This window comes from Microcebus murinus, chromosome 5 (assembly GCF_040939455.1).
Source record: "Microcebus murinus isolate Inina chromosome 5, M.murinus_Inina_mat1.0, whole genome shotgun sequence".
Classification (NCBI taxonomy): domain Eukaryota; kingdom Metazoa; phylum Chordata; class Mammalia; order Primates; family Cheirogaleidae; genus Microcebus; species Microcebus murinus.
The window spans coordinates 89,800,638-89,827,636 of NC_134108.1; the positions used below are offsets into that span (position 1 = coordinate 89,800,638).

Below are 26,999 nucleotides of genomic sequence, written 5' to 3' on the forward strand. Positions count from 1 at the left end.
AAAAAAAGGCATTTATTTTACTTATTGATGTAACAAACTTGCTTATGGAATATATTTTATTTTATTAATGTATAAGTTCTATTAAGCTGAACTTCATAATATTGTCATTTGGGAAAAATCAGTTTAGTCAAATATTGGCAGTTTCATAAGGTTCAACCTAATATAATATCTTGTAAATGAAAGTTATTCTTTCTTTTATCTGATTTTATATCAGTCATTTATAAATAAATTATAAAAATAGGTAAATACTGTATTTACCCAGCAAATACTTGACATTTTTATAACTTCTACCAATTAATGTATTTTAGCAATGGAGATCTGAAGTAGATGAAAAGAGAGAGGTATTCCATGCATTAGAGGATGAGTTGCAGAAGGCTAAAACCATCAGTGATGAAATGTTTAAAACATATAAAGAACGGGACCTTGATTTTGACTGGCACAAAGAAAAAGCAGATCAATTAGTTGAAAGATGGCAAAATGTTCACGTGCAGATTGACAACAGGTTAGTATTCTTGTTTTTTTTTTTATTTCAGCATATCATGGGGGTACAGATTTTAAGGTTTCAATAAATGCCCCCCCCAGTCTGAGTTTCCAGCATGACGATCCCCCAGATGGTGCACATCTCTCTCATTATGTATGTATATACCCACCCCCCCTCCCCCTCCCCCCTGCCCAGTACCCTATTACTGTAGTACCTATGTGTCCACTTAGGTGCTGCTCAGTTAATACCAGTTCGCTGGTGAATATATCTGGTGCTTGTTTTTCCATTCTTGGGATACTTCACTTAGTAGTATGAGTTCCAGCTCTAACCAGGAAAATATAAGATGTGCTATATCACCATTGTTTCTTAGAGCTGAATAGTACTCCATGGTATACATATACCACATTTTATTAATCCATTCTTGGATTGATGGGCACTTGGGCTGTTTCCACAGCCTTGCAATTTTGAATTGTGCTGCTATAAACATTCGAGTGCAGGTGTCTTTTTTGTAGAGTGTCATTGGATCTTTTGGGTAGATGCCCAGCAATGGAATTGCTGGATCAAATGGTAGATTCACTTATATCGCTTTAAGGTATCTCCATATTGCTTTCCACAGAGGTTGAACTAGTTTGCAGTCCCACCAGCAGTGTAGAGTGTTCCTCTCTCTCCGCATCCACGCCAGCATTTGTTCCATTTTAGTACAGATTTTATGTCCATCTGTATGCTAGGTAAAATGTAAATTTATTAGGCTTTTTGTTTTTTTATCTTTCACAATTAACTATATTAACTGTAATGGCTCTACCTAATTATATTTCTTTCTTATACAGTAGACAATACTAAGACATTTAACTCAAAATAAGCCTTTTTCAACTTTGTGTTATTAAAACTATTGATGTATTCTGGCATTTCTATAGTTAATCTACTTGTCTTTCCTAAAGGAAAAAAACAAAATAGTTTTTTAATTATTACCAACTTATAATATTCAAATAACCATGACTTAGAGAATTAATCATGTATTTGATAGGGTTGTATGTAGCAATCTATACTAGACCTAAGAAATGTAAAGAAATTGAAATGACATGATGTTCATTTTAACTGAGAGTATAAGAAAGTTGAAATTTCTCAGTGACCAAGTTAAAAAGGGAAAGGAAATGGGATGGTTTTAGGCTCATCTTAAAAGAAATGGATTAGTGACCCTTCTCATTCATTTTCATGTTTGTATTAATGCAAATAAAATTACTTTATGGTATAGTACCATTCTTGAGAAGTAAAATTATATTCAGATACATATTAACTAATCTCCATAAAATAAGTGATAAAAAGGTTTGTGTGGCGGTTTTAAAAACCATAGAAACAAGTAGGTAATCACAGCTCCTGGTAAGTACCCTCAGAGACTGTGTTGAACCATTCATTGTTGAACTACCTTCTCATTATGTCAAAAATGAACTGCCATTTGATGCAAGCCTTAGTCAATCAAAACATCCTGATTGATAATAATTATAGTTAAGTTTCCAGTTTTCCTGATTTTTAGTTTTGGCTTGTCCCTAGAATAATCAGTACCACTAAATCACACAACTCCAGAAGCAAAATGCTTGTATTCAATCCAAAGCCAAAATGGAGTGCCCCAGGAGGTATGCCTTAGGGTGCTACAGCCTTGAATTCTTTACACTCAGGCCTGCTATTGTGCTTGGTGCATTGTGATATAGTTATTTTGTCTCTCCCTTTTTCTACCCTCTGCCCTTAATGGATACTGTTGGAAACTGTGACTATTTTGTTACTATTCCCTTAGGTTACGAGACTTAGAGGGCATTGGCAAATCGCTGAAGTACTACAGAGACACCTATCACCTTTTAGATGATTGGATCCAGCAGGTTGAAACTACTCAGAGAAAAATTCAGGAAAACCAGCCTGAAAATAGTAAAACCCTAGCCACACAGTTGAATCAACAGAAGGTATGTAAAAACAGTTCCTTGTACTAAGGTTCTGTCTGCATTTTGTCAGTCGTGATCCTTATTTTCCTATATTAGAAGAAAAAGTCAGCAACTCTTTAGAGAAAGGTGGGGAATATATCATAAATATTAAAATCCTGCAACCCAAACCTGCATACATCACTTATCTGGATTTCTTGGAAGTCGTTTTTGAAAGTATACGTAATAAGAAAGTAGCATGTTGGGATAGTTTTCAAATTCCTAATGATCTTTCAATTATAGGTATGGAAATCTCTTTGATACTTTGCTGGCCATGATAGTCTTGTGGGTTCCTAAATAAATAAAATTGGTTAGAAAATTAGTTAAAATTGGTTAGAAAATTAAGCAGTCATATTTGACAGAAAATTGAATGTTTTGAGAATATTGTTCTATCTTTAGGGGCTGGTAATTTCTAGCTCTGTTTTCATCAGGAATAGGTGGTGGCCAAGGGCATCAAGTCTATTTTTGGATAATTCTTGTGGGGTTTAGTAATTTCTGCTTTGGAAGCCCCATAAGGGTGGGTCATGTATGTGACTTCACCTGAAATTTGACTTCACCTGAAATCAGGCAAGTTGCATATTAAATGCAAAGAGCTAAGGATATATATTATTAAATGATGTACATATTTCTTAGTTCCTGAGCATCTTAAATAGTTGAGTAGCCTACAGTTCTTTGTCCTTTTTCTTCTAAACTAAACTGTATCTATTTATAGATGCTGGTGTCCGAAATAGAAATGAAACAGAGCAAAATGGATGAGTGTCAAAAATATGCAGAACAGTACTCAGCTACAGTGAAGGTGAGAAGGAAGGCTCATTTGCTCTAGACAAATTCAATATTCATGTATGTGATTCTACAATGTACTTTTAAAGCCATACAGGTCATTTCACACAGTATTAAAAAGTAAAAAGGGGAAATACTCACTTGAACCTTTTTGACACTTATGTAATAATTCTTCGTGAGAATTTGACTCAATAATTTGAGTCAAATAACAGCCCTGATTCATTCATATTCTCTGTGTCACTCATGTGCATGAGCTTGTGTGCACACCTCCCCACACACACCTTAATGAATACAGAGCTCTCAAATTAGTTTCTTATCACTTTTTGCTCTCTCTCCCTTTTTTCTTTACCATTGCTAGAGTATTCTATGGGAGAACTTCTAACTTTCTCATTTAGGGGACATTTCTCATGCTTTTCAAGTTACCATTGACAACTTCTCAGCTTTAGCCTTCCAGATCCGCGGTTCCATTGCCCAGCTGGAGGAAAGGGAGGTTGCATGTAACTATTTTCATGAGCTTCCAAACAGACTTGGGAAATTACCTAACCACCCGACATGTTTCTGATTTTATTCCCACCTTGGAAACAGCTCCAGGATTGGATAGATTTCTAAGAATGTAGTGTGGTGTTTGTTTGTTTTGTTTTTTGTTTTTGTTCTTTTGGAGACAAGAGTCCCACTTTGTCTCCCAGGCTGGAGTGCGGTGGTGCAGTCATAGCTCACTGATGCCTGGAACTCCTGGGCTCAGTGGATTCTCCTGTCTCAGCCTCCTGAGTAGCTGGGACTACAGGTGTGCAGCTCCATGTCTGGCTAAAAATGTAGTTTCACAGTTCAGTAATGTGTCACTTAACAATAGGGATATGTTCTGAGAAATTCATCATCGGGTGATTTTGTCCTTCTGCAAACATCATAGAGTATACTTCAACCTGGATGATATAGTCTGTTACACACCTAGGCTGTATAGTAGAGCCCGACGCTCATAGGCTACAATGCTGTATAGCATGTTTCTGTACTGAATACTGTAGGCAATTACAACACATTGGTAAGTATTTGTGTTTGTAGACATATCTAAGCATAGCAAAGGTACAGTAAAAGTAGGGAATAAAAGATAAAAATAGTACACCTTTCTAGGGCACTTATCATGAATGGAACTTGCAGGCCTGGAAGTTGCTCTAGGTGAGTCAGTAAGTGGTGAGTGAATGTGAAGGCCTAGGACACTACAGTTGACTTTATAAACACTGTACACTTAGGCTACACTAATTGATAAGAAAGAAATTTTCTGGCCGGGCGCTGTGGCTCACGCCTGTAATCCTAGCTCTTGGGAGGCCGAGGCGGGCGGATTGCTCAAGGTCAGGAGTTCAAAACCAGCCTGAGCAAGAGCGAGACCCCGTCTCTACTATAAATAGAAAGAAATCAATTGGCCAACTGATATATATATAAAAAATTAGCCGGGCATGGTGGCACATGCCTGTAGTCCCAGCTACCAGGGAGGCTGAGGCAGAAGGATCGCTCGAGCCCAGGAGTTTGAGGTTGCTGTGAGCTAGGCTGACGCCACGGCACTCACTCTAGCCTGGGCAACAAAGCGAGACTCTGTCTCAAAAAAAAAAAAAAAAAGAAAGAAAGAAATTTTCTTTCTTCAATCATAAATTAGCCTTAGCTTACTGTTATTATTAGCTTACTGTTATACTTTTTGATTTATAAGTGCTTTAATTTTTTAAGCTTTATCACTCTTTTGTAATAACACAGTTTAAAACATATTGTGCAACTGTACAAAAAATATGTTCCTTGTTTATACCTTTATTCTATAGGCTTTTTAAATTTTTCTATTAAAAATTTTTTTTTTTGCTTTTTACACTTCTTTGTTGGAAACTAAGACACAAATACACATATCAGCCTAGGTCTACACAGGGTCGGGATCATCATCACTGTCTTCCACTTCTGCATCTTGTCACATTGGAAGGTCTTCAGGACAATGATACTCCTGAAGGACCTGCCTGAGGTTAATTCTTTTTTTTTAATAACTAGAAGGAATACACTCTAAAATAATGATAACAAGTATAATATAGTCAATACATAAACCAGTAACATAGTTATTTATTATCATTATCAAGTTTTATGTACTGTACATATGTGCTATATTTTTATATGTATATGCTATACTTTTATATGACTGGCAGCATAGTAGGTTTATTTATACCAGCGTCACCACAAACCTGTGAGCAATGTGTTAAGCTATGATATCACTAGGGGCTAGGAATTTTTTAGCTCCGTTATAATCTTATGGGACCACTGTCATATATAAAGTCTGTCCTTGACTAAAACATTATTATGCAGCACATGACTGTATTTGCTTTATTTAAAGTTAATTCAGTGAAACTAGGTTCTAATTATATGCATCAAATCACGATAGCATGAAGCTTTAGTGCTTTGCTTTAATTAATTTTATCTTATTAACTCCCTTCTATAGGACTATGAATTACAAACAATGACCTACCGGGCCATGGTAGATTCACAACAAAAATCTCCAGTGAAACGCCGAAGAATGCAGAGCTCAGCAGATCTCATTATTCAAGAGGTAATAAGAGTATGAGAGAGAGAGAGAGAGGAAGAAGTATAATAGAAAAAAACAACACTTTTTAAAAGAATTTTATTTATTTTCATTGTGGTAAAACACACATAATATAAAACTTACCATTTTAACCATTTTAAAGGTGTAATTTAATGGCATTTCAGGAGATCACAGTATTGTGCAACCATCACCACTGTTCGTTACCAGAACTTTTCCATCATCCCAGACAGAAAAGTCTATACCCCAAACAATGCATTTTTATTAAGGGTTTTTAACAAACCTTTAAAAATCTTTATTTAAGATTAACTGTAGAGATAAATAGATGTACTTCATGGCTACATTTAGAAGAGAATTGTCATTTAGTATGGTTTGCATAACAGTAATAAGCTCATTCCTATCATTTATTATTGGGGAGTTATTGTGGGCTTCACTATTCTAAAGCCCAGTAAGTATTATAATTATTACTCAAAGTTCATGTGATTTAATAAGGGCAGCTGGAGATTATGTTTTTATTATTTTTTCCTTACTTGCAGTTCATGGATCTAAGGACTCGGTATACTGCTCTGGTCACTCTCATGACACAATATATTAAATTTGCTGGTGATTCATTGAAGAGGCTGGAAGAGGAGGAGGTAATCGTTAACAATGAACAGATATATGCAAAGGAGCTAGATATGAGCAGGAACTACGAAATGGTTTGTGAAAGCAAAAAAGGTTTCGTTGATAAATTTATGTGGCTGATAACAGAGACACAAGTAATTATTTAATTATAGCGGATACACAATTATTTAATTATAAAATTACAGTGAAAATGAGTAAAGTCCTAGGATATTTGTGTTTTAGATTCTCTCAAATAAAAAAGCATTTTAAAATGTTCACTTCAGGACTCTCTATAGGGTTAATGCCTTAAATGCTTCTATTTAAATTATAAAATGTTGGCAGTTTAGTGGAACTTTTTTCATCTTTCTCACAGCTCAGAAGTATATTTCTCAGAAGTATATTTCAGTATAGTTACTGCTGTTGTGATGTTTGCAGAGATACTGTATGGACACATTTGTTTTATGTGTTGTAAATTGATTTACCATTTCAAGAAATTAAAATTATTATAAGTAATAAATATATTAAAAAGACATTAACCTAGAAGTAGTAGGTGTTTATACAAAACTATATTACTTTTTAAGAATTATGCAGTTTTTAGTTTTGTTTTTGCCAAAAAGATATGGTGAGTAGTAATAAAAGTATTTAAGCAGCATTCTGATTTGGAGGACTTTTGCAGCTCTGATGCTGCATTTAAAAATTATATTCAGAAATGGGAAGAGTAAGGAGGTGCTTATAAAAATCAGTTGTCATAAAAGACTATTGTATCCAATCTTAAAGGGGATTGTGCTATGCTATATTATCTTGGTGTGCTTTCTATTCCTCAGAACAGACAAAAGTAGTACACTGAATGCTGAAATAAATAAATTGGGTGGCATTAGCCATTTTAAATTAGACTGTTGTTGAAATTCTGAAGGTGGTTATACTTGGTATAACTCCATTCATATAATAAGAGAGCCAAAATATTAGTTAACATATTAGGTATTACATTTTTGGTTTCTAAAATGTGATTACTTTGTGAACTATTTTAGTCTGTTCAGAATTAAATTTTCTGCAATAAAGGCACTAACACAGCTAATTGCAAGACTTTGTAACCAGCTTCCTCTGTGCTTAAAAAAGAGAACCAGAATGTCTATGAAAGAACGTCCACAATTTTTTTTTAAATTTTTAGTTTTTGAGAGATCTTATACCATTTTAAACGGTATTCAGATCTTGTAAATTGTATATACAGAAATTAAATGTAAAATAAAATAATTTAAGTCATTTTCTTTTCTTATATCTGATTATATGTGTATAGACCGCTTTGCCCAATTTATCTGATGTGGCAAAATACTAGCAATTGATAGAAACAAAAGATATTTCAGAAGGCCTGTCATCCTTTGAAATATCAAAGATTTATAGTTAATTGAAAAGCAAAACAATATAGTTATGGATGAACATGCAAAGACTATAAGATAGAAAAGAAAACCACCATTAAGGATCATATTCATGGAATATCTTGTAAAAGATATATATATATAGCTCAGTTTTTAGAATTAAAAGTGTAGTATTTCTTAAATTAAGTCTTGAAGACTCACATGAGAAACCTTGGTCTGAGACAGGATCTTCCATAATATAAAATCAAAGATGCAAATTAATTTCAGAAGTAATACCAAATCAACTAGAGAAATGTTAGTGGAATATCTATAATAGATAACAGATGTGATAAAGATTCTGTAGTCTATGTTCAGAGCAAAATAGACTAAATATTATTAGATACTAATCATTGAGATTAAAGGGCATCATTGAGGAACATTTAGGAAAAGCTTGAGAAAATTATTTTTATGCAAATAAGTTTGAGATCTACAAGGAAGCAAACCAGCAGTTGGGCTATTATTCCTAGTAATTTTTTTTTTGCATTTGCTAAAAAAATTAAGAGTTATCCATACAACATGAGATGATTAACAAATCACTTTGACTATAATTAAGATACTGAAGGTTCAACAACAGATATTTTTTCTGAGAGAATTTTTATTTTTTTAAACCTGAGAACATGATCAGGAAAGAAAAAAAAAAGGCTTAAAGGCTCTTAGCAATAGCTAAGTTTTAAAGGAGGTTTGATAAACTGAAATGAACCTCTTAGAAATAATCTGCTAAAAATATTGAAAACTCAATATTTCCATAGAAAAAATGCCTCAGTATCACAAAGAGTTGACTCTGACACCAAACTAAAAAAGATAGAGCACTGAGCATAGCAAATTGTGATGAGATTTTGTTTCTATATGAATTATTATTAGAAACCAGATTTAGGTTAGCAGAGGAAATTCTCATCAAAATTATTGAGGACCAGGAAATCAGAGGAAACCAAGTAAGATTTGTATGCTTTAAAATGAAAACAAATCTATTATCTAAAATAATTTCTCTACTACTTTTTAAATTGTTTCTAATTAAATTGTTTCTAATTATTTTGAGTTAATGATACAAAACTAACAACATTATGGTATTAATAAAGAAAAATTAAATTGTGATTATAAACTAACCCTGATCTTGTAGTTTTGTAAAGTGTACTCCTCCCAGCTGAGATTGATTCTATCATCAGTAGAGTAAAAAGGGTTTTTTTGATATTTTATTCTACAAATTGAAGCTGAATCCCTAAGTACATTTGAAAGAAGCTATTATATTTAACAAATATCTTTATATTTATAGAGTATCTAAATTAGGTACTTATCAAGGTGGATTCATATGAGGCATGTCATTATCAACAGCAACAAAATCTGTGAGTATATGAAGCATATCTTTTCTAAAGCCATCAGGGACCGTAGCTGCCTTTGCATTAGCAATTCTGATTATTATAATTGTCATAATGTGACAAATATAAATAAGGAATTTGACTTTAGAAATTTCAAGTTTTTATATATTTCCCTTTTTCCCCATGTTAAGTATTATTTCTTAATTTGGCTCTCTGTTCTAAAGTTCTTTGTTTTGTTTCTTTAACCATAAAATATGGGAATGTAAATACCATTTTTTAATTTCCATCAGGCTGGATAAGGAAAACTAAATTCTTTAGTGTCCTTCAGTTCCTGTATGTTGTCTGTTCTTAGCTTGTAGGACTAAGTTGCGTGCAAGAGCAGAAAGAGCACTGTTTGAGAGTTTTAGTACCTGCTTTGTCACTCACCCATTGTGAGTTTGCAAAATTATATAACCTCCCAGTATCTCAATTTCCTCATCTATAAAAGGTTGGAGTCATCTATATGTTTTGTAAGTCCCCTTTCTTGTTAAAAAAATCCTGAGCTAGCTAAAATTATTTCTGAGAGACAAAACAAAATTCTTCAGAAAACCTGTCATGAAGGGTTTTTTGTCTTCTACTGCTAACTTTCTGAAGCTTCTTCTGAAGAAGGTGGTGCTGGTGGTGGTGATAGTGCTTGTTCTGCGTTTGGGTTCACTTGGTTTTGTAAGTACATTTATGAACATTGCTTCCAAGTTTGTTAAGATAAATTTGAATAGAACAGGTTTGACACTCTCAAAACATCTCTTGTAGATGAAAAGGTGTAAGGAGACTTCTGAACATGGGGCATATTCAGATCTGCTTCAGCGTCAGAAGGCAACAGTGATTGAGAATAGCAAACTTACCGGGAAGATAAGTGAACTAGAAAAAATGGTAGCCGAGCTAAAGAAGCAAAAGTCTCGAGTCGAGGAAGAACTTCCTAAGGTCAAGGAGGCTGCAGAAAATGAACTGAGAAAGCAGCAGAGAAATGTAGAAGACATTGCTCTGCAGAAGATAAGGGCTGAAAGTGAAGCCAAGCAGTACCGCAGGGAACTTGAGACCATCGTGAGAGAGAAGGAAGCTGCCCAACGGGAGCTGGAGAGGGTGAGACAGCTCACGATAGAGGCCGAGGCTAAAAGAGCGGCTGTGGAAAACAACCTGCTGAATTTTCGGAATCAGTTAGAGGAAAACACCTTTACCAGAAGAACACTGGAAGATCATCTTAAAAGGAAAGATTTAAGTCTCAATGATCTGGAGCAACAAAAGAATAAGTTAATGGAAGAATTAAGAAGAAAGAGAGACAATGAGGAAGAACTCTTGAAGCTGATAAAGCAGATGGAAAAAGACCTTGCATTTCAAAAACAGGTAGCAGAGAAAGAATTGAAAGAAAAGCAGAAGATCGAATTGGAAGCAAGGAGAAAAATAACTGAAATTCAATATTCATGTAGAGAAAATGCATTGCCAACGTATGCGATCACACAGGCTACGTCATGCGGGGCAGTAACTGGTCTTCACAAAGAATATGACAAACAGAAAGCAGAAAAACTCAAACAGCAGGTAGATGAACTAACAATGGCCAACAGGAAGGCTGAAAAAGACATGAGGGAGCTGAAGTATGAACTTGATGCCCTCCAGCTTGAAAAAACGTCATCTGAGGAAAAGGCTCGTTTGCTAAAAGATAAACTGGATGAAACAAATAATACACTAAAGTGCCTTAAGTTGGAGTTGGAAAGGAAGAATCAAGTAGAGGAAGGGTATTCTCAACAACTCCGAGAACTTGATAGGCAGTTGAACCAAACCACAGGTAAAGCTGAAGAAGCCATGCAAGAAGCAAATGATCTCAAGAAAATAAAGCACAACTATCAGTTAGAATTAGAATCTCTTCATCATGAAAAAGGGAAACTGCAAAGAGAAGTAGACAGAATCACCAGGGCGCATGCTGTAGCTGAGAGGGATATTCAGCATTTAAATTCACAAGTTCATTCTTTGCAGGATAAGAAGGACTTTGAAAGAGTACGAATATGCCAGAGAAAATCAGATCATCTAAAAGAACAATTTGAGAAAAGCCACGAGCAGTTGCTTCAAAATATTAAAGCTGAAAAAGAAAATAATGATAAAATCCAAAAGCTGAATGAAGAATTAGAGAAAAGTAATCAGTGTGCAGAACTGATGAAACAAAAAGTAGATGAGCTTACTAGGCAGAATAATGAAACCAAATTAATGATGCAGAGAATTCAGGCAGAATCGGAGAAAGTGGTTTTGGAGAAACAAGCTATCCAGCAAAGATGTGAAACCCTGAAAATTCAGGCAGATGGTTTTAAAGATCAGCTACGCAACACAAATGAACACTTGCATAAACAGACAAAAACAGAACAGGATTTCCATAGACGAATTAAATGCCTCGAAGAAGATCTGGCCAAAAGTCAAAGTTTAGTAAGTGAATTTAAGCAAAAGTGTGACCAGCAGAACATTATCATCCAGAATACCGAGAAAGAAGTGAGAAATCTGAATGCAGAGCTGAATGCTTCCAAAGAAGAAAAGCGACGGGGGGAGCAGAAAGTCCAGCTACAACAAGCTCAGGTGCAAGAGTTAAATAATAGGTTGAAAAAGGTGCAAGATGAGTTGCACTTAAAGACCATAGAGGAGCAGATGACTCACAGAAAGATGGTTCTGTTTCAGGAAGAATCTGATAAATTCAAACGTTCAGCAGAGGAGTTTCGGAAAAAGATGGAAAAGTTAATGGAGTCCAAAGTCATCACTGAGAATGACATTTCAGGCATTAAGCTTGATTTTGTGTCTCTTCAGCAAGAAAACTACAGAGCTCAAGAGAATGCGAAGCTTTGTGAAACCAATATTAAAGAACTTGAAAAGCAGCTTCAGCAATACCGTGAGCAAGTGCAACAAGGGCGGCACGTGGAAGCAAACCATTACCAGAAATGTCGGAAGCTTGAGGATGAGCTGATAGCCCAGAAACGTGAAGTTGAAAACCTGAAGCAGAAAATGGATCAGCAGATAAAGGAGCATGAGCATCAGTTAGTTTTGCTCCAGTGTGAAATCCAAAAAAAGAACACGGCCAAAGACTGTACCTTCAAACCAGATTTTGAGACGACAGTGAAGGAGTGTCAACCATCTGGAGAGTTCTCCTCTAGGAGCACTGGACAACTTCACCCAGGAGCCACATCTCCTCTGTTGAGATGGACTCAAGAACCAAAGCAGTTAGAAGAAAAGTGGCAGCATCGGGTTGTTGAGCAAATACCGAAAGAGGTTCAATTCTGGCCAGCAGGGGCTCCACTGGAGAAAGAGAAAAGCCAGCAGTGTTACTCAGAGTACTTTTCTCAGACAAGCACTGAATTACAGATAACTTTTGATGAGACAAACCCTCTGACAAGACTATCAGAATTTGAGAAGATAAGAGATCAAGCCCTGCACAATTCCAGACCACCTGTTAAGTATCAAGACAGCAAATGTGAAATGGAACTGGTGAAGCTTTTGACGCCCTTAGAGGTATACTCTGTGTTTTGAGACCTTGTCAGCTACCTAATGTTGAGTTTCCTCTGTTGTTTCCTTTCTCTCCTAGACTAAATTTTTAACAACTTTTAATGTGATTGGCTCTTTGTGGTTCTGACAGGAAAATAATGCTGTAGTTTTTCTAGTGATTTACTGGAATCTTTATTATAAATTATCATTCTTTAATTTTCGAATGTTTGAGGTTAAGCACACAGGATGTAGTGGGTATACTGTTATATCTGAGGAAATATGTTTAGAAAAATATGACCATAAAAATACTAGAGAACCAAGCAGTTAACTTTAACTTCTAACATATTCTGTGGCTAAATTTCATCTCCATCTTTTTTAAACATAGCACTTTAATACCTTTAATTGTTATCTAAAGTAAGCTTCAGACTCTCAAAATAATGTTATTCATGGTCCCACCTTGGTTTGAAAGTTTTTCTTCTCTTCACTTATCTCGTTTTTGTAATTCAAGGAAGTATGTTTGGATTAGAATGGGTAAAGTGAAATAATGTTCTTTAGGTGACTTTTAACATCTCATAAATTCCTGTTACAGATAGCTAAGAACAAGCAGTGTGATATGCACACAGAAGTCACAATCTTAAAACAAGAAAAGAATCCAGTTCCGAGTGCCGAAGAATGGATGCTTGAAGGGTACAGAGCATCTGGTGGACTCAAGAGGGAATTCCTTAAGAAAGGCTTAGAACCAGACACCTTCCAGAACTTTGATGGCGATCATGCGTGTTCAGTCAGGGATGACGAGTTTCAATTCCAGGGGCTCAGGCACACTGTGACCGCCAGGCAGTTGGTCGAGGCTAAGCTTCTGGACATTAGAACGATTGAGCAGCTGCGACTTGGTCTTAAGACTGTTGAGGAAGTTCAGAAAACGCTTAGCAAGTTTTTGACAAAAGCCACCTCAATTGCAGGGCTTTACCTGGAATCTACGAAAGAAAAGGTTTCATTTTCCTCAGCAGCCAAGAGAATCATCATAGACAAAATGATGGCGTTGGCATTTTTAGAGGCTCAGGCTGCAACGGGTTTTATAATCGATCCCGTTTCAGGTCAGACATACTCGGTTGAAGATGCAGTTCTGAAAGGAGTTGTTGACTCTGAATTTAGGGTTAGGCTCCTTGAGGCAGAGAAGGCAGCCGTGGGCTATGCACATTCTTCTAAGACACTGTCAGTGTTTCAAGCTATGGAAAATAGAATGCTTGACAGACAGAAAGGTAAACATATCTTGGAGGCCCAGATTGCCAGTGGGGGCGTCATTGACCCTGTGAGAGGCATTCGTGTTCCTCCAGAAATTGCTCTGCAGCAGGGGTTATTAAATAATGCCATCTTACAGTTTTTACATGAGCCCTCCAGCAACACAAGAGTTTTTCCTAATCCCAATAACAGGCAAGCTCTGTATTACTCAGAATTACTGCGAATGTGTGTGTTCGATATAGACTGCCAGTGCCTACTATTTCCATTTGGGGAGAGGGGCATTTCCAATCTCAATGTAGAGAAAACTCATAAAATTTCTGTAGTAGATGTTAAAACGGGAGCAGAACTGACTGCCTATGAGGCTTTCCAGAGAAACCTAATTGAAAAAAGTATATATCTTGAACTCTCAGGGCAGCAATATCAGTGGAAGGAAGCCACGTTTTTTGAGTCCTACGGGCATCCTTCTCATATGCTGACGGATACCAAAACAGGATTACAGTTCAATATTAATGAGGCTATCGAGCAGGGAACGGTTGACAAAGCCATGGTCAAAAAGTACCAGGAAGGCCTCATCACACTTACAGAACTTGCTGATTCTTTGCTCTGTCGGTTAGTTCCCAAGAAGGATTTGCATAGTCCGATTGTAGGGTACTGGCTGACCGCTAGTGGGGAAAGGATCTCTGTTCTAAAGGCCTCCCGTAGAAATCTGGTTGATCGGATCACTGCCCTCAGATGCCTGGAAGCCCAAGTCAGCACAGGGGGGATCATTGATCCTCTTACTGGCAAAAAGTACCGGGTGGCTGAAGCTTTACACAGAGGCCTCGTTGATGAGGGGTTTGCCCAGCAACTGCGACAGTGCGAATTAGTCATCACAGGGATCAGCCATCCCGTCACTAAGAAAGTGATGTCAGTGATGGAAGCCGTGAATGCAAATATCATAAGTAAGGAAATGGGACTCCGATGTCTGGAATTTCAGTACTTGACAGGGGGCTTGATAGAGCCGCAGGTTCACTCTCGGTTGTCAATAGAAGAGGCTCTCCAAGTCGGTATTATAGACGTCCTCATTGCTACAAAACTCAAAGATCAAAAGTCCTATGCCAGAAATATACTATGTCCCCAGACAAAAAGAAAGTTGACATATAAAGAAGCCTTAGAAAAAGCTGATTTTGATTTCCACACAGGGCTTAAACTGTTAGAAGTGTCAGAACCCTTGATAACAGGCATTTCTAGCCTCTACTATTCTTCTTAATAGGACAGGTTTAAAAGCTTTGTGCAAGGGGTCATGCCGCCTGATTCGAGCTATCTGTCCAGAGTATGATGGCATCGGCTACATACGCAGTCTAGGAATTGTGTGTAACATACTCTGTTTATTTCTGGAGGTCTGGAAATTACTTAGTGCTCAGAAGAGAGAATGATTTTTACTTTTAAAATAGCAAAAGATCTACTGCCCTTAAAATGGTTCCATTTAGCTTTGAGAATAGTTTTTTGAATCTTGCCCGCACTGAAATAAACATGTTTTACCTAGAATATGGTGTAAGCTTGATGAACTACAACAAGTCCACAGCATGGTTTCTTTAAAATTCCCCTTCATGGGATAGATCCAGCCTGGTGTTAGTGTTCCCGTTTAGTAAAGAATGCACTGCAGTCACTGAAAGGGCACTTCACAAAGCAGCATGGAATCAAGAGAAAGGTAACAATTCATTCCCACATCCATGAGCCTGCAGGGTTTTGGATTGCTTCCAAAAATGAAAAAAGCTTTGAATTTTCCTGTAGATAGTGACCTTCTTTATATATGAAAATGTTTACCACAATCCCTCATTTCTAGTTAATGCTTTGAAATTAAAAGCTAACATTATGAATGCATTGTGTGTTTGACGAGGGGAAGGATTTTTCTTCATTCTGTGTATTTTTCTTATGTTTGTAGACATTCTCTATTCTTTCATCTTCCTATTTTCAGATACCTTTCTGTTAAGACGATCATGATTGTAATGCTAATGCAAAGGCAGCAATTCAGAGATCTTCTAGTGCCTCATGAATAAAGTTGAATTTTTAAATTTGTCAGATTGATGGAACAGCTGGGAGGTTGGACCGATCACTAAACAATGTTTGTCACAGCTTTTTTTTTTTGCTACTATAAACATTCTGGAGATACATATGCTATATAACATGGTTAAGTGAATGAATAAAATATTTCAGTAACCTGTGTGTGGTGAAAAAACATTTTTACATTTTTGTTTTCTGTGGAGAGGTCAGTTTAATAGCTCAGTCATTTACTGGAATGTATGTTTTTTTTAACCACTCGCACTTGTCAGAATTCACTGGAAGAAGAAAAGAAAGAACATGTTGATAAAGCCAAAGAACTGCAGAAATGGGTTTCAAATATCAGCAAGACATTGAAAGATGGAGAGAAGGCTGGAAAATCTCCCTTCTCTAAGCAAAAGGTATCCACAGAGGTCCTGGTTTAATAACAATGGGTAGACTTCACTGAGATGATATAGTCCACCTAGCACAATGTTTAATTCTTTACCTTAATTTTCTCCATTTTTGTTGGCAATTATAATTGCCAATAAGATCAGAGAGGCTAAGCAACTTGCCCAAAGAATCAGAGTTAATATGTGGCAGAAGAAGGTATCTCTGATTCCCAAGCCTAAACTTTCTGTATTGGCCCTTCTATTGGTATACCTAATATAGTATACTGCTTTTCCTAATAGTTATATCTGCTTCCTGATTATTATGAGAATTGCTGAAGAGCAGAGTCTTCCTGTTTGAGTATCCATGCACTCCATATCATAAGGATACAAACATAAAAATTTTCAAGAATAGTGAAAATACAAACTGGGATATTAACATTCTTGAACATTAACATTAGTTGTGCTTTTCTGAATCTTTTCTGTTTCATAAGGAAGGATCTACAGTCAATCACCAGAAATTCTAGTTTCTTTCCTTTACCCAAGTGAATTCTTTAGTCTTATGAGCTACCTTCTGTTCCTCAACTACTTAGTATTAGGCTGCAGCTTGTGAGATGTTATTGCTCCATTGACTGCACCACTTGAAGCTCTGAGGACATTGGTGGTTAAGGTTTAAATTCTAGTACTTCTGCTGCTGGTGATAGCACTGGAATTGCTGCTGTATTTTTAAAAAACAAATTTACACTAAGATAAGCATTTTTCTCAAGGAATATTTTTCCTATATTGCCTTCCTGTTGTTGCCTCACATTTGGAAATTCCATGGGCTTTCATCTAATTTCAATATTTAGCTCCCTCTTATAGCTCTGCATCAGTACTTGTCATCAGTTAAAGCAGACATTGGTGACATGATTAAATATGGGAAAATGTCAATGTCTTGTCTACTTTTGTCTGTGATATCAGGCAAATCTACCTTATCTGGGAATCTTTCTGGGAGAAATTTACAAACATGAGTATGTACTTGAAATATTTTTCCATTGAAATAAAGTTGTGTTAGCTCATAGTCTTACATAAACCATATATCATATAGTGTGAAAGAAAAGTTTTAAAGCACTTATATGTGGCATTTTAAATAAAAAAAAAACACCTCAAAATAATTTAAGGCAAATATTTCATATAAAACATATTCTTCCCTTTTGTTTTCTCATCAAATAGGAAGATGACTAAAATAAAGACATAAACCTTTATGAAAATTCCTTGGGAGAACAAGTTTCTTTTGTGAAATGTGGATTATAAACCCTTCATATTTTCACATTCTGTAGTTCTAAATTCTCCAAATTATTACTAGATCAGATTTAGACCTGGTCCACATCAAAGTAGAGAGATACTTTTTTAATGCAGATAATGACCTTAATTACAACTTTCTAAGAACACTTGTTTATCTCTTGCTAAAGAAAATTTAAGGTAATTTGATGTGAGCGTGCCCTTCAAAAGTCAATAATGGCCTCACAATTACCTGTAACTGTGAAAAATAGATTTTTAAGTTGACTCTAAATAGAATACACGGGAAAAATATATCTCTTCATTGCATCATTATTTCCTCTCATTTCTGATCATTTAAAAGAATGGCAATTAATTTCTGAAATGAGGGATTCAGAAGTGAAACACAGAGATTAGGAGAGAGTGTTATGACCTCTTGCTTTCCCCCAAACAGAGGAATTTTATTTCTCTAACCTTCACAGGCAGCTTTAACAAAGGAAGGTCTTAGCATTAGAAATGATTTATTCTTGATCTGCAAATCTACAGATCACCATAATTTTTTCTAAAGGAGTTGTATCCAGGAACCTAGGAGGAGGAAGATACTCTTTGGAAGCCATGTTCCACATTCATGTATCTTTTTGAGTTCTATGATGTATTAATATACGGATGACCCGTGGGGCCGGTGCTGAACCTCGGGCCACCTGGGTGTTAAGGCCACCTTTATTAATGGTTGGGTTGGGATAAATTTAAGAACTCTATAAAGTTGTATGTTTATTTCCTAATGAAAATGATGGCATTAAGGATAGGGGAGCTTTCCTTCATCATGTGTTCTAAATAAAGTACTCTTTTTTTTTTTTTTTTTTAATCCAGGCTTCTAGATTACTAATAACTGAAAGATTATTGACTTGGGTCACCCAGAAAGTAGGCCCAGCGTTTGGGTCTTCATTAAAATTTGATTAGTTTCTTTAAAAACTAGTGTTGTTTAGTTCTTTTGAGAGGAGAGTTTGAATGTGACTTCTTTACCTTACAGCTATCCAGTGAGGAACTATCAACCAAGAAGGAACAATTATCTGAAGCACTTCAAACCATGCAGCTGTTTTTGGCTAAACATGGAGACAAGTATGTTGGTTGTCATTAGCTCTTTGATTCAAAGTGGGGAAAGGGTTCTTATTAATAAAAACATTCAGCAAAGCTGAATGGAAGATGGAAGATGGAAAATTTTAATTGAGATTTTTAAAATGGAACTCAAACTAATCACATTTTACTTAATATGGTAACATAAGGAATATAAACTTAGCAATTTAATTAATTGTTAATTAATTAATTAAGACTCCATGTTAAGTCTTAATAAGTAGTACTCTATGAGACTTACCTTTTGGAAAATATGTTTATTGTCTCCTTCATTTTCTTAGCTGAGACCTATGGCAGCCTGATTTCTCATATTTTGGTCCTACTTTTTGCAACAAAGCACCTCTTTTTTTTGAACCAATACCTCAGTCAAGGAAGGAATTTGTCCTTTTCTTAAACCCTTTTTGGATGACCACTTTAGGATTATTGCAGAATGCCCTTGTATTAAAGAGTCAAGTTAAGTTCCTTGTAAATTTTCTCTTTATCCTCAAGTTGAAATAAATTTCATCTTGATAAATGGTACCTTATTATCCCTTTTCCATTTTAGGAGTAACAATGGGGTCTTTCATTCTGTCAGGTAATAGCAGTTATTCTGGAAATTTGTATGTTAGAGAAGTGCCAATATATTATTAGTAGTTTACATCTTTTCCTTCGGTGCTTTTCTCAGGCAAGGCAAAGATTCCTATGCAGTCATACCAAGAGCTGACAAATATGTATGTGAGGCTGTCTTTTATAATCATGTGACAAAGTTACTGAACCGAATATATCATCTTTTTGGAGACTTGCACTATCCTTTTCATACTTTCTGGTCATTTTAGAATGACAGATGAAGAAAGAATTGAACTGGAAAAACAAGTGAAAACTCTTCAAGAAGGTTATAATTTATTATTCAGTGAATCTCTAAAACAACTGCAAGAATCACAAACCTCAGGAGATGTAAAGGTAGAGGAAAAGGTAATGTTTATTTAAACATGAAGCTGTTTCAAGAAGCTTAGTCTTATTGCATGGCTGTGGAAATATATGTCAATAATAAAGAAATAACTTTGAATTTTGTACATGGATGGAGTTTATTTAAAACATGGATGGAGTTTATTTAAATGTTTGGAGATCTCGGTGTTTATTAAATGCAATCTTACACATGCTGATCATCAGTCTCTGTGACATCTTAATCTCTGCCTTGCATGGTAAAAGAAAAGATATCATTCATTTTTCTAACTCTTCTCTTTAAAAGCCATTCTTCTAGTATATTAGATATTATATAATATAATGTTTTAAAAGAGCCTGTGAGTCATCCCTAAAGGTGACATTGATGTGTTATGAAGTTTGTTTGATTTTCAGAGATATCCATGAGACTTATTTGAGTAATACAAGTCCATGTGTTATAGTGAGGATGCCCTAGCATCTTCTTAAAATATAACAAATCATTTAAAATTTGACTGGTACTTAAACTTTCTGAGCCTTGACTATGTCAACATGCCCAGCATAATTTTCAGTATTCAAAAAGTGACCTTTATATTTAATTTTGTTACCCCCGGGAATACTTTCCACATAATTTGTCATGTTTTGAGGGTACGTAATGATTTTTCTGGTTTCTTAGTCTTTTACTGTCTTTGAAGAAGTGCATATGCTGTAAACATCAATAGCATGGGGTTTGATACTCTCTTTCATGCCGCTAGACTCTAATCTCACCGAGTGCAGAAAGCATGATTTGCCTTCTAGGTATGTGTTCTGTTTTCTCACTGTCATCATCTACTCTGTGTGTCTTCACTAACCTTGTTAATATACACAATATTAAGTTTTCAATTCACAGATGCATGTTGTTTTCAAAGCTTTTATCACATCCTGTGCTGTTGAATAGATCACTGACATAGATCACTTGTGCATTTGAGCTGCCTAACATTCACAGCATTGCTGCACCTTGGTAAGTATAGGATTTTTATGTTGAAGTGTATTATTTATTAAAAAAAAAAAAAAAAAAAACCTAAGTTGCATGAAACTCTGCCCACTCTCGTGTAACAGACTGACCTGAAATTTTTTTGTATTTTCCTTTCAGCTGGATAAAGTGATTGCAGGCACCATTGATCAGACAACTGGAGAAGTCCTTTCCATCTTTCAGGCAGTTTTAAGAGGCCTCATTGACTATGACACAGGAATTAGGTTGCTTGAGACACAACTACTGATTTCTGGTCTCATTTCACCAGAATTAAAAAAGTGCTTTGATCTTAAAGATGCTGAAAGTCATGGCCTTATCGACGAACAAATTGCGTGCCAACTCCGAGAACTAAATAAAGCTAAGGAGATCATTTCTGCTGTGTCATCTACTAGCATTCCAGTACTGGATGCTCTGGCTCAAAGCGTGATATCAGAATCCATGGCCATCAAAGTTCTTGAGATACTGCTTTCCACAGGCTTTCTGGTTATTCCAGCCACAGGAGAACAGTTGACCCTACAGAAGGCTTTCCAACAGAACCTGATTTCCTCCACATTATTTTCTAAAGTCCTGGAAAGACAAACTATGTGCAAAGACCTTATTGACCCCTGTACCTCTGAGAAGGTGTCTTTAATAGAGATGGTGCAAAGAAGTATTTTACAAGAAAACACTGGAATGTGGCTTCTACCCGTGAGACCACAAGAAGGAGGCAGAATAACATTAAAATGTGGAAGAAGCATAAGCATTTTAAGAGCAGCTCATGAAGGTCTCATAGACCGTGAAACCATGTTTAGGCTATTGGGGGCACAGCTTCTTTCTGGAGGTCTGATCAGTGGCCACTCCGGTCAAAGAATGACTGTCGAAGAGGCAGTGGCAGAAGGGGTGATTGACAGAGACACTGCCAGCAGTGTTCTCACATACCAGGTTCAAACTGGTGGCATCATCCACTCAAACCCTGCCAAGCGTTTAACTGTGGACGAAGCAGTCCAGTGTGATTTAATCACTTCCAGCAGTGCTCTTCTGGTACTAGAGGCTCAGCGAGGCTACGTGGGACTCATTTGGCCCCACTCTGGCGAAATATTTCCCACATCTTCGTCCTTGCAGCAAGAGTTGATTACAAATGAATTGGCCTACAAAATCCTGAATGGAAGGCAGAAAATAGCTGCCCTTTATATTCCAGAAAGTTCTCAAGTCATTGGTTTGGATGTTGCTAAACAGCTGGGGATTATAGATAATAACACAGCATTGATTTTAAAGAATATAACACTGCCTGACAAAATGCCAGATCTAGGAGATTTAGAAACTTGTAAAAACACCAGAAGATGGCTCTCGTTTTGTAAATTCCAGCCATCAACAGTTCATGATTATAGGCAGGAAGAGGAGGTTTTTGATGGAGAAGAGCCAGTGGCAACTCAGAGCTCAGAACAAACTAAAAAATTATTCCTGTCTTATTTGATGATAAATAGCTATATGGATGCAAACACAGGGCAGAGGCTTTTGCTGTACGATGGAGACTTGGATGAGGCTGTTGGCATGCTGCTGGAAGGCTGTGATACAGAATTGCATGGGGACACACCCATAAAAGATTGTCTTGATGTCTTAAACTTTCTTAATAATGCTCCAAGTAAAGAAAAGGATGAATGTACAGTTTCACCAGGTCGTTTTGATCAATGTCATTGCAGGGAGCCTAAACCTGAAGAGACCCCTGAAAATAAAAACTGTGCCATAGACAAAGAATTTCATGAAATGAGAAATAATGTTATCAGTAGTGAATTCTGTCAGTCGGAAAGCCCAGCAAATATAACATCAATTGATCATAAAGTTAACAGTTCCTCCAGTGTGTGTGTTCCCAATCCCGTATCATATTTAACACAGACTGAACTTGCAGAAGTTAGCATGCTTAGACATGACTCTGAAAACATACTTAAACACTGTGAAAATCAGACTCCAGTTGAAACTAACGCACATGCAAATGAATGTAGTCATTCTAAAGACATTACAAACTTTGCAAGTGATTTGATAACAAACCCTATTGTGAGATCAAAAGAGAGTAGATTCTGTGATTGGAATGAAACAGAGAATGGAGATAATGCAAACAGGGATTCACTTACCTTTGACTATTCCCCCAGGCTAAGCGCCTTGTTAACTCATGACAAACTGAGGCACAGTCGGGGAGGTTTTAATGAGGCACACACCCTGGACAGTAGTGGCAACAAATGTGACACCTCTACATTGTCATTCAATGACCAAACCATGTTATCGGGTCATAGAATGGGAGAAAAATTTCAAGACCAGTTTCTGGGAATCGCAGCTATCAACATTAGTTTACAGGGAGAGGACTCTGGACAGAAAGCTTTAAATATCGGTTGTAGTAATCCTCAAGTATATCACAATGATAAATATATGTCATATAGTTCTGGCGAGGATGAAAAAAGACATACTGCTTCTCAGCAGAAACCTGAACATGAGCAGAATGAGGCTGAATTAGAAGAGTACTCCTGTGCAGCTCCTGTTTTGGGGACACCATTGCTTGAAGAAACCGTGAGTGCCGGTGACTATGAAACGTCACTGCTGGATGGTCAGAGGAGTGACACAGGAACAGACACTGATAGTGATGATGACTTTTATGATACCCCCTTGTTTGAAGATGATGACCATGATTCTCTGCTTCTTGAAGGCGATGATCGGGATGGTTTGCAACCTGAGGACTATGACACACTGCAAGAGGAAAACGATGGGATGGCTCCTCCGGGTGATGTTTTTTATGATGTTTCAAAAGGGAATGAGAATTCTGTGGTTCCCCAGGAGGGACTGGTTGGTAGCTTAAGTATGAGGGGCAAAGCACAGTGTCTTCAGGATTTTCTCATAGGTATTGAGAAAGCTGAATTAGATTCTGGTGAAGGAATACATTTAGATTCATTTAGTTCAGAGAAAGCCAACGGACGGTCCCTAGAAACTGTATTAGAAAGGGAATGCACAAATACCCTTGAAGGTGATGAGTCTGACTCACTGACTGATTATGAAATTGTAGAAAAGGAAGAGAGCTTCAGTGCTTCATTAAAATTTGATGACACTGGTAGTTGGAAAGGAAGAAAAGAAGAGTATGTAACTGGACAAGAATTTCAATCTGATACTGATCATTTAGATTCTGTGCAAAGTGAAGAAAGTTATGGGGATTATGTATGTGACAGTAATGATCAGGCTGATGACGATGATGATGGTGGTGCTGATGACCATGGCGAGGGTGATTTCATCGATGTTGGTGTTGAAGGAGGAGGAGGAGGAGTGGGAGATGAGAACAGAAAGCTCAGGTGCCAAGATGAGACTGAAGATACGGATATCCAGTTGTGTGCCTCTATTGCAAGTGAAAAGGAAAACAATGATGAAAGTCAAAGTATTAATAAAATGATTCTCCTGGATAAAAGGCATGATTATAGTTTTATAGAAAAACAGCAAGGTGAAACTGTTTTACAGCTGGAATCAACTGGTAAGAGTAGCTTAGTTACCGAAAGAAGCAACGCTCCAGAATATACAACTGAGATTGTTGGAAAAGGCAAAGAAAATCTGTTGAATGATGAGGTAACACTTAAGGATATATTGCTGCCTACCATTAAAGATGCTGCATCTGAAAAAACCTTTGACCCTGTAAATATTTCATCTAACAATAATATCAGTTCAACTTCTGAATTAGATAATCTGACAAAAACAGAGGTTAAGCTGATTCAAGAGCCACAATCTACTGACTCTGTGAAAGGTAGAGATCAATGTTTTGAGAACGTAGCGCCTAAAGTTGACTCATCTTTGGACAAAATCATTTATTCTGAGCCTGATTTAATAGGAGAAGCTGCTGAGGGAAGCCATTTTTCATTCATAGCTTCTGTCACTGACAAAGATCATGAAGGAAATGGAAGAGATCTTATTAAAGGGAGAGATGGAAAAAATGATGCACCAATAGAAGATGAAACATCAATTCAGAAAACTTACTTGGGTAAAGGAGAAGTGCTGGTTGAAGGTCTAGTAGAAGAAGAAAATAAATGTCTCAAATATTTGCCTACTAAAAGTACAAGGGATAGTCCCGATTTAGTTAATAGTCCACTTCCATTTCCACCAATCACAAACAACGAAGAACTTAATCAGAAAGGAAGCCTTCAAAAAGCAACTGTGGCTCCTAAACATGAACAAGAGAATCTACAAACAGTGGTTGGTAAAAGTCCTGTGCAGTTTGAGAACCTTGAAGAAATATTTGACACATCAGTTTCTAAAGTTAGCAGTGATGACATTTCTTCAGACATTCCATCCTCTGAAGAGAGTACGCATATTGAGAAACATTCACTCACTGATGGACCTGAAAAAGAGCTTGATTTGTTTACTTATTTAAAACATTGTGCTAAAAATATAAAAGCAAAAGATCTGCCGAAACCCAATGAAGATGTCCCAAGCTGTGCTTCAATAGCTGCCCCTCCCATGAAAGAGCATTTGCAATTAAGAGTTAATAATGCAGAAGAGAAGTCAACTCATTCCCAAGAAAACTCGCCTCTAAATGAGATGGTCCAGTGTAATGATCTTTGTACTGAAGAAAGCATCTCAGAAGGAGGAACAGAAATTCCTCCGTTTGCACCAGCCAGTAAAGAAACCACACTTTCCATCTTACCTCTTAGAAATGTGGAAGACCTTGGAAAAAATACTGATTTTGTGCCATCAGAGCTCTGTAGAAATGGTACAAGAAATGATAACTCCAGTAACACTTTAGAAACTGACTACTCATCTTTAGAAATTAACAACGAGAAAGAAAGAACTGAGGAACAGCCACCAAAAGAACAAGCCTTGTCTCCAAGACCCCAAGAAAAGGAGGTTCAGATTCCTGAATTGTCTCAGGTATTTGTTGAGGATATAAAGGATATCTTAAAAAGCAGGTTGAAAGAAAGTCATAGTAATCCTCAAGAGGTTGAAGAACCTTCAGCCTGTGTAGACACTAGGATTTTAATTCAAAACCTAATTAAAATGGTTAGCACATCACAGTTGGTAACTGAAGCATCTAATATACCCAGTGACTCTAAAATCAGTGACTATACTGGAGTTTCCCCCATTACTAGTTCATCGGATCTAAGAGCGGAGAGTAGAGATGATCCTATTGCAAATCTTAAGTCTCAGCTTCTCCTTGCCATACTGAAGCAAAATCAACATAGCCAAAAGATTCCAGGAGCATTTGAATTGATGAGAGAATTAACTCAAATGGAGTATGACCTCGGCAAAAGAGGGGTTTCATCTAAAGTCCTTCCACTACCTCTTGAAAATATTTTCTGCAAGCTGCTTGCTGGTGGATATTCAGAAAAAGTAGAACAGGTTGGAGATTTAAATCAAAAAGCATGTACTTCTGAGATGGTGGAAGGAAAGCCACACGTTCTCGATGACCTTAAAAGCAAAGAAGGAAACCACTGTTCTCTTAATTTACAAACTATAAAAGAAATTGGACTAGAAAGTTCTACTGTGTGTGCATCAGCATTGCCAAGAGATGAGAAGCTTGAGGAGCTATGCAATGATTCCCCAAACCATCTGGAATGTATTTCAGAGTTGAAGCGAATGACTTCTGGAGATAGCTCAATGGAACAAGTAAGTTGACTTATACATTTTCATATGGAAGTACCTGCATGAAACACTTGGGAATAATCCTATATATTTGATTTGCTTAAAAAAAATCTGCATAAAGGCTACTGAAGTAAAATATCCAAATGTGTTTTTAGTTTTCCAGCGAGTTGCAGCAGTGTTCACAACACACTGAAAAAATGCATGAGTATTTGGCTTTGCTTCAAGATATGAAACCCCCCTTAGACAACCAGGAGTCTCTGGATAACAATCTAGAAACTTTGAAGAATCAGTTTAAACAGTTAGAGGTAAGAGTTGTCCGCTGCCTCTTTATACCTGGTAGTCAGCTGATGTTAGATTTGGAGAAAGAAGTGGAGCCCTTTACTTTTATGTTTCATGTTTATATTTGTGTTTTACACTAAAAAGTAAATCTAAATAGATACATTTTTTTTTTTGCAGACATTTGAATTGGGGTTGGCTCCAATTGCTGTTATTTTAAGAAAAGATATGAAGTTGGCAGAAGATTTCCTAAAGTCTCTTCCCAGTGACTTTCCCAGAGAGCATCTTGAGGAATTGAGTGCAAGCCACCAGAGTTTGCAGACCGCCTTCTCTTCCCTCAGCAACATGTCTTCAGAAAGAAGGGAACAGATCATGATTGCAATTGACTCTGAAATGGTAGGCATATAAAATACAAAAATCTCATTTTTGAAGAAAACTTGATTATTTGAGAATTTAGTCATAAGATGAAGTATTTTATGTTTAGAATGTTAAACCCTTAACATCAGAATCACTATTTGTAATGATATGAAATTTGGGGGACAGACAGAAATGAATGCACAATTTTAT

General features: G+C 36.6%; 1 protein-coding gene across 27 annotated transcripts in view; it reads left to right on the forward strand.

The window, feature by feature from the left end:
* DST (dystonin) overlaps nt 1-26,999 on the forward strand; it is a 462,173-nt gene that overhangs the window by 302,239 nt on the left and 132,935 nt on the right. For 19 of the 27 annotated variants that reach the window (XM_076003259.1, XM_076003267.1, XM_076003264.1 and 16 more), the window contains 11 exons: nt 309-502; nt 2,271-2,433; nt 3,161-3,244; nt 5,690-5,797; nt 6,325-6,423; nt 16,160-16,288; nt 18,543-18,631; nt 19,459-19,594; nt 20,694-26,180; nt 26,312-26,461; nt 26,613-26,828. In XM_076003259.1, coding sequence (XP_075859374.1) covers nt 309-502; nt 2,271-2,433; nt 3,161-3,244; nt 5,690-5,797; nt 6,325-6,423; nt 16,160-16,288; nt 18,543-18,631; nt 19,459-19,594; nt 20,694-26,180; nt 26,312-26,461; nt 26,613-26,828 — 6,855 coding nt within the window. Of the gene's footprint in view, nt 1-308; nt 503-2,270; nt 2,434-3,160; nt 3,245-5,689; nt 5,798-6,324; nt 6,424-9,905; nt 12,636-13,197; nt 16,045-16,159; nt 16,289-18,542; nt 18,632-19,458; nt 19,595-20,693; nt 26,181-26,311; nt 26,462-26,612; nt 26,829-26,999 lie in introns of those variants that run through there. The other 8 variants (XM_020287134.2, XM_076003278.1, XM_076003279.1 and 5 more) reach the window with 2 other exon arrangements.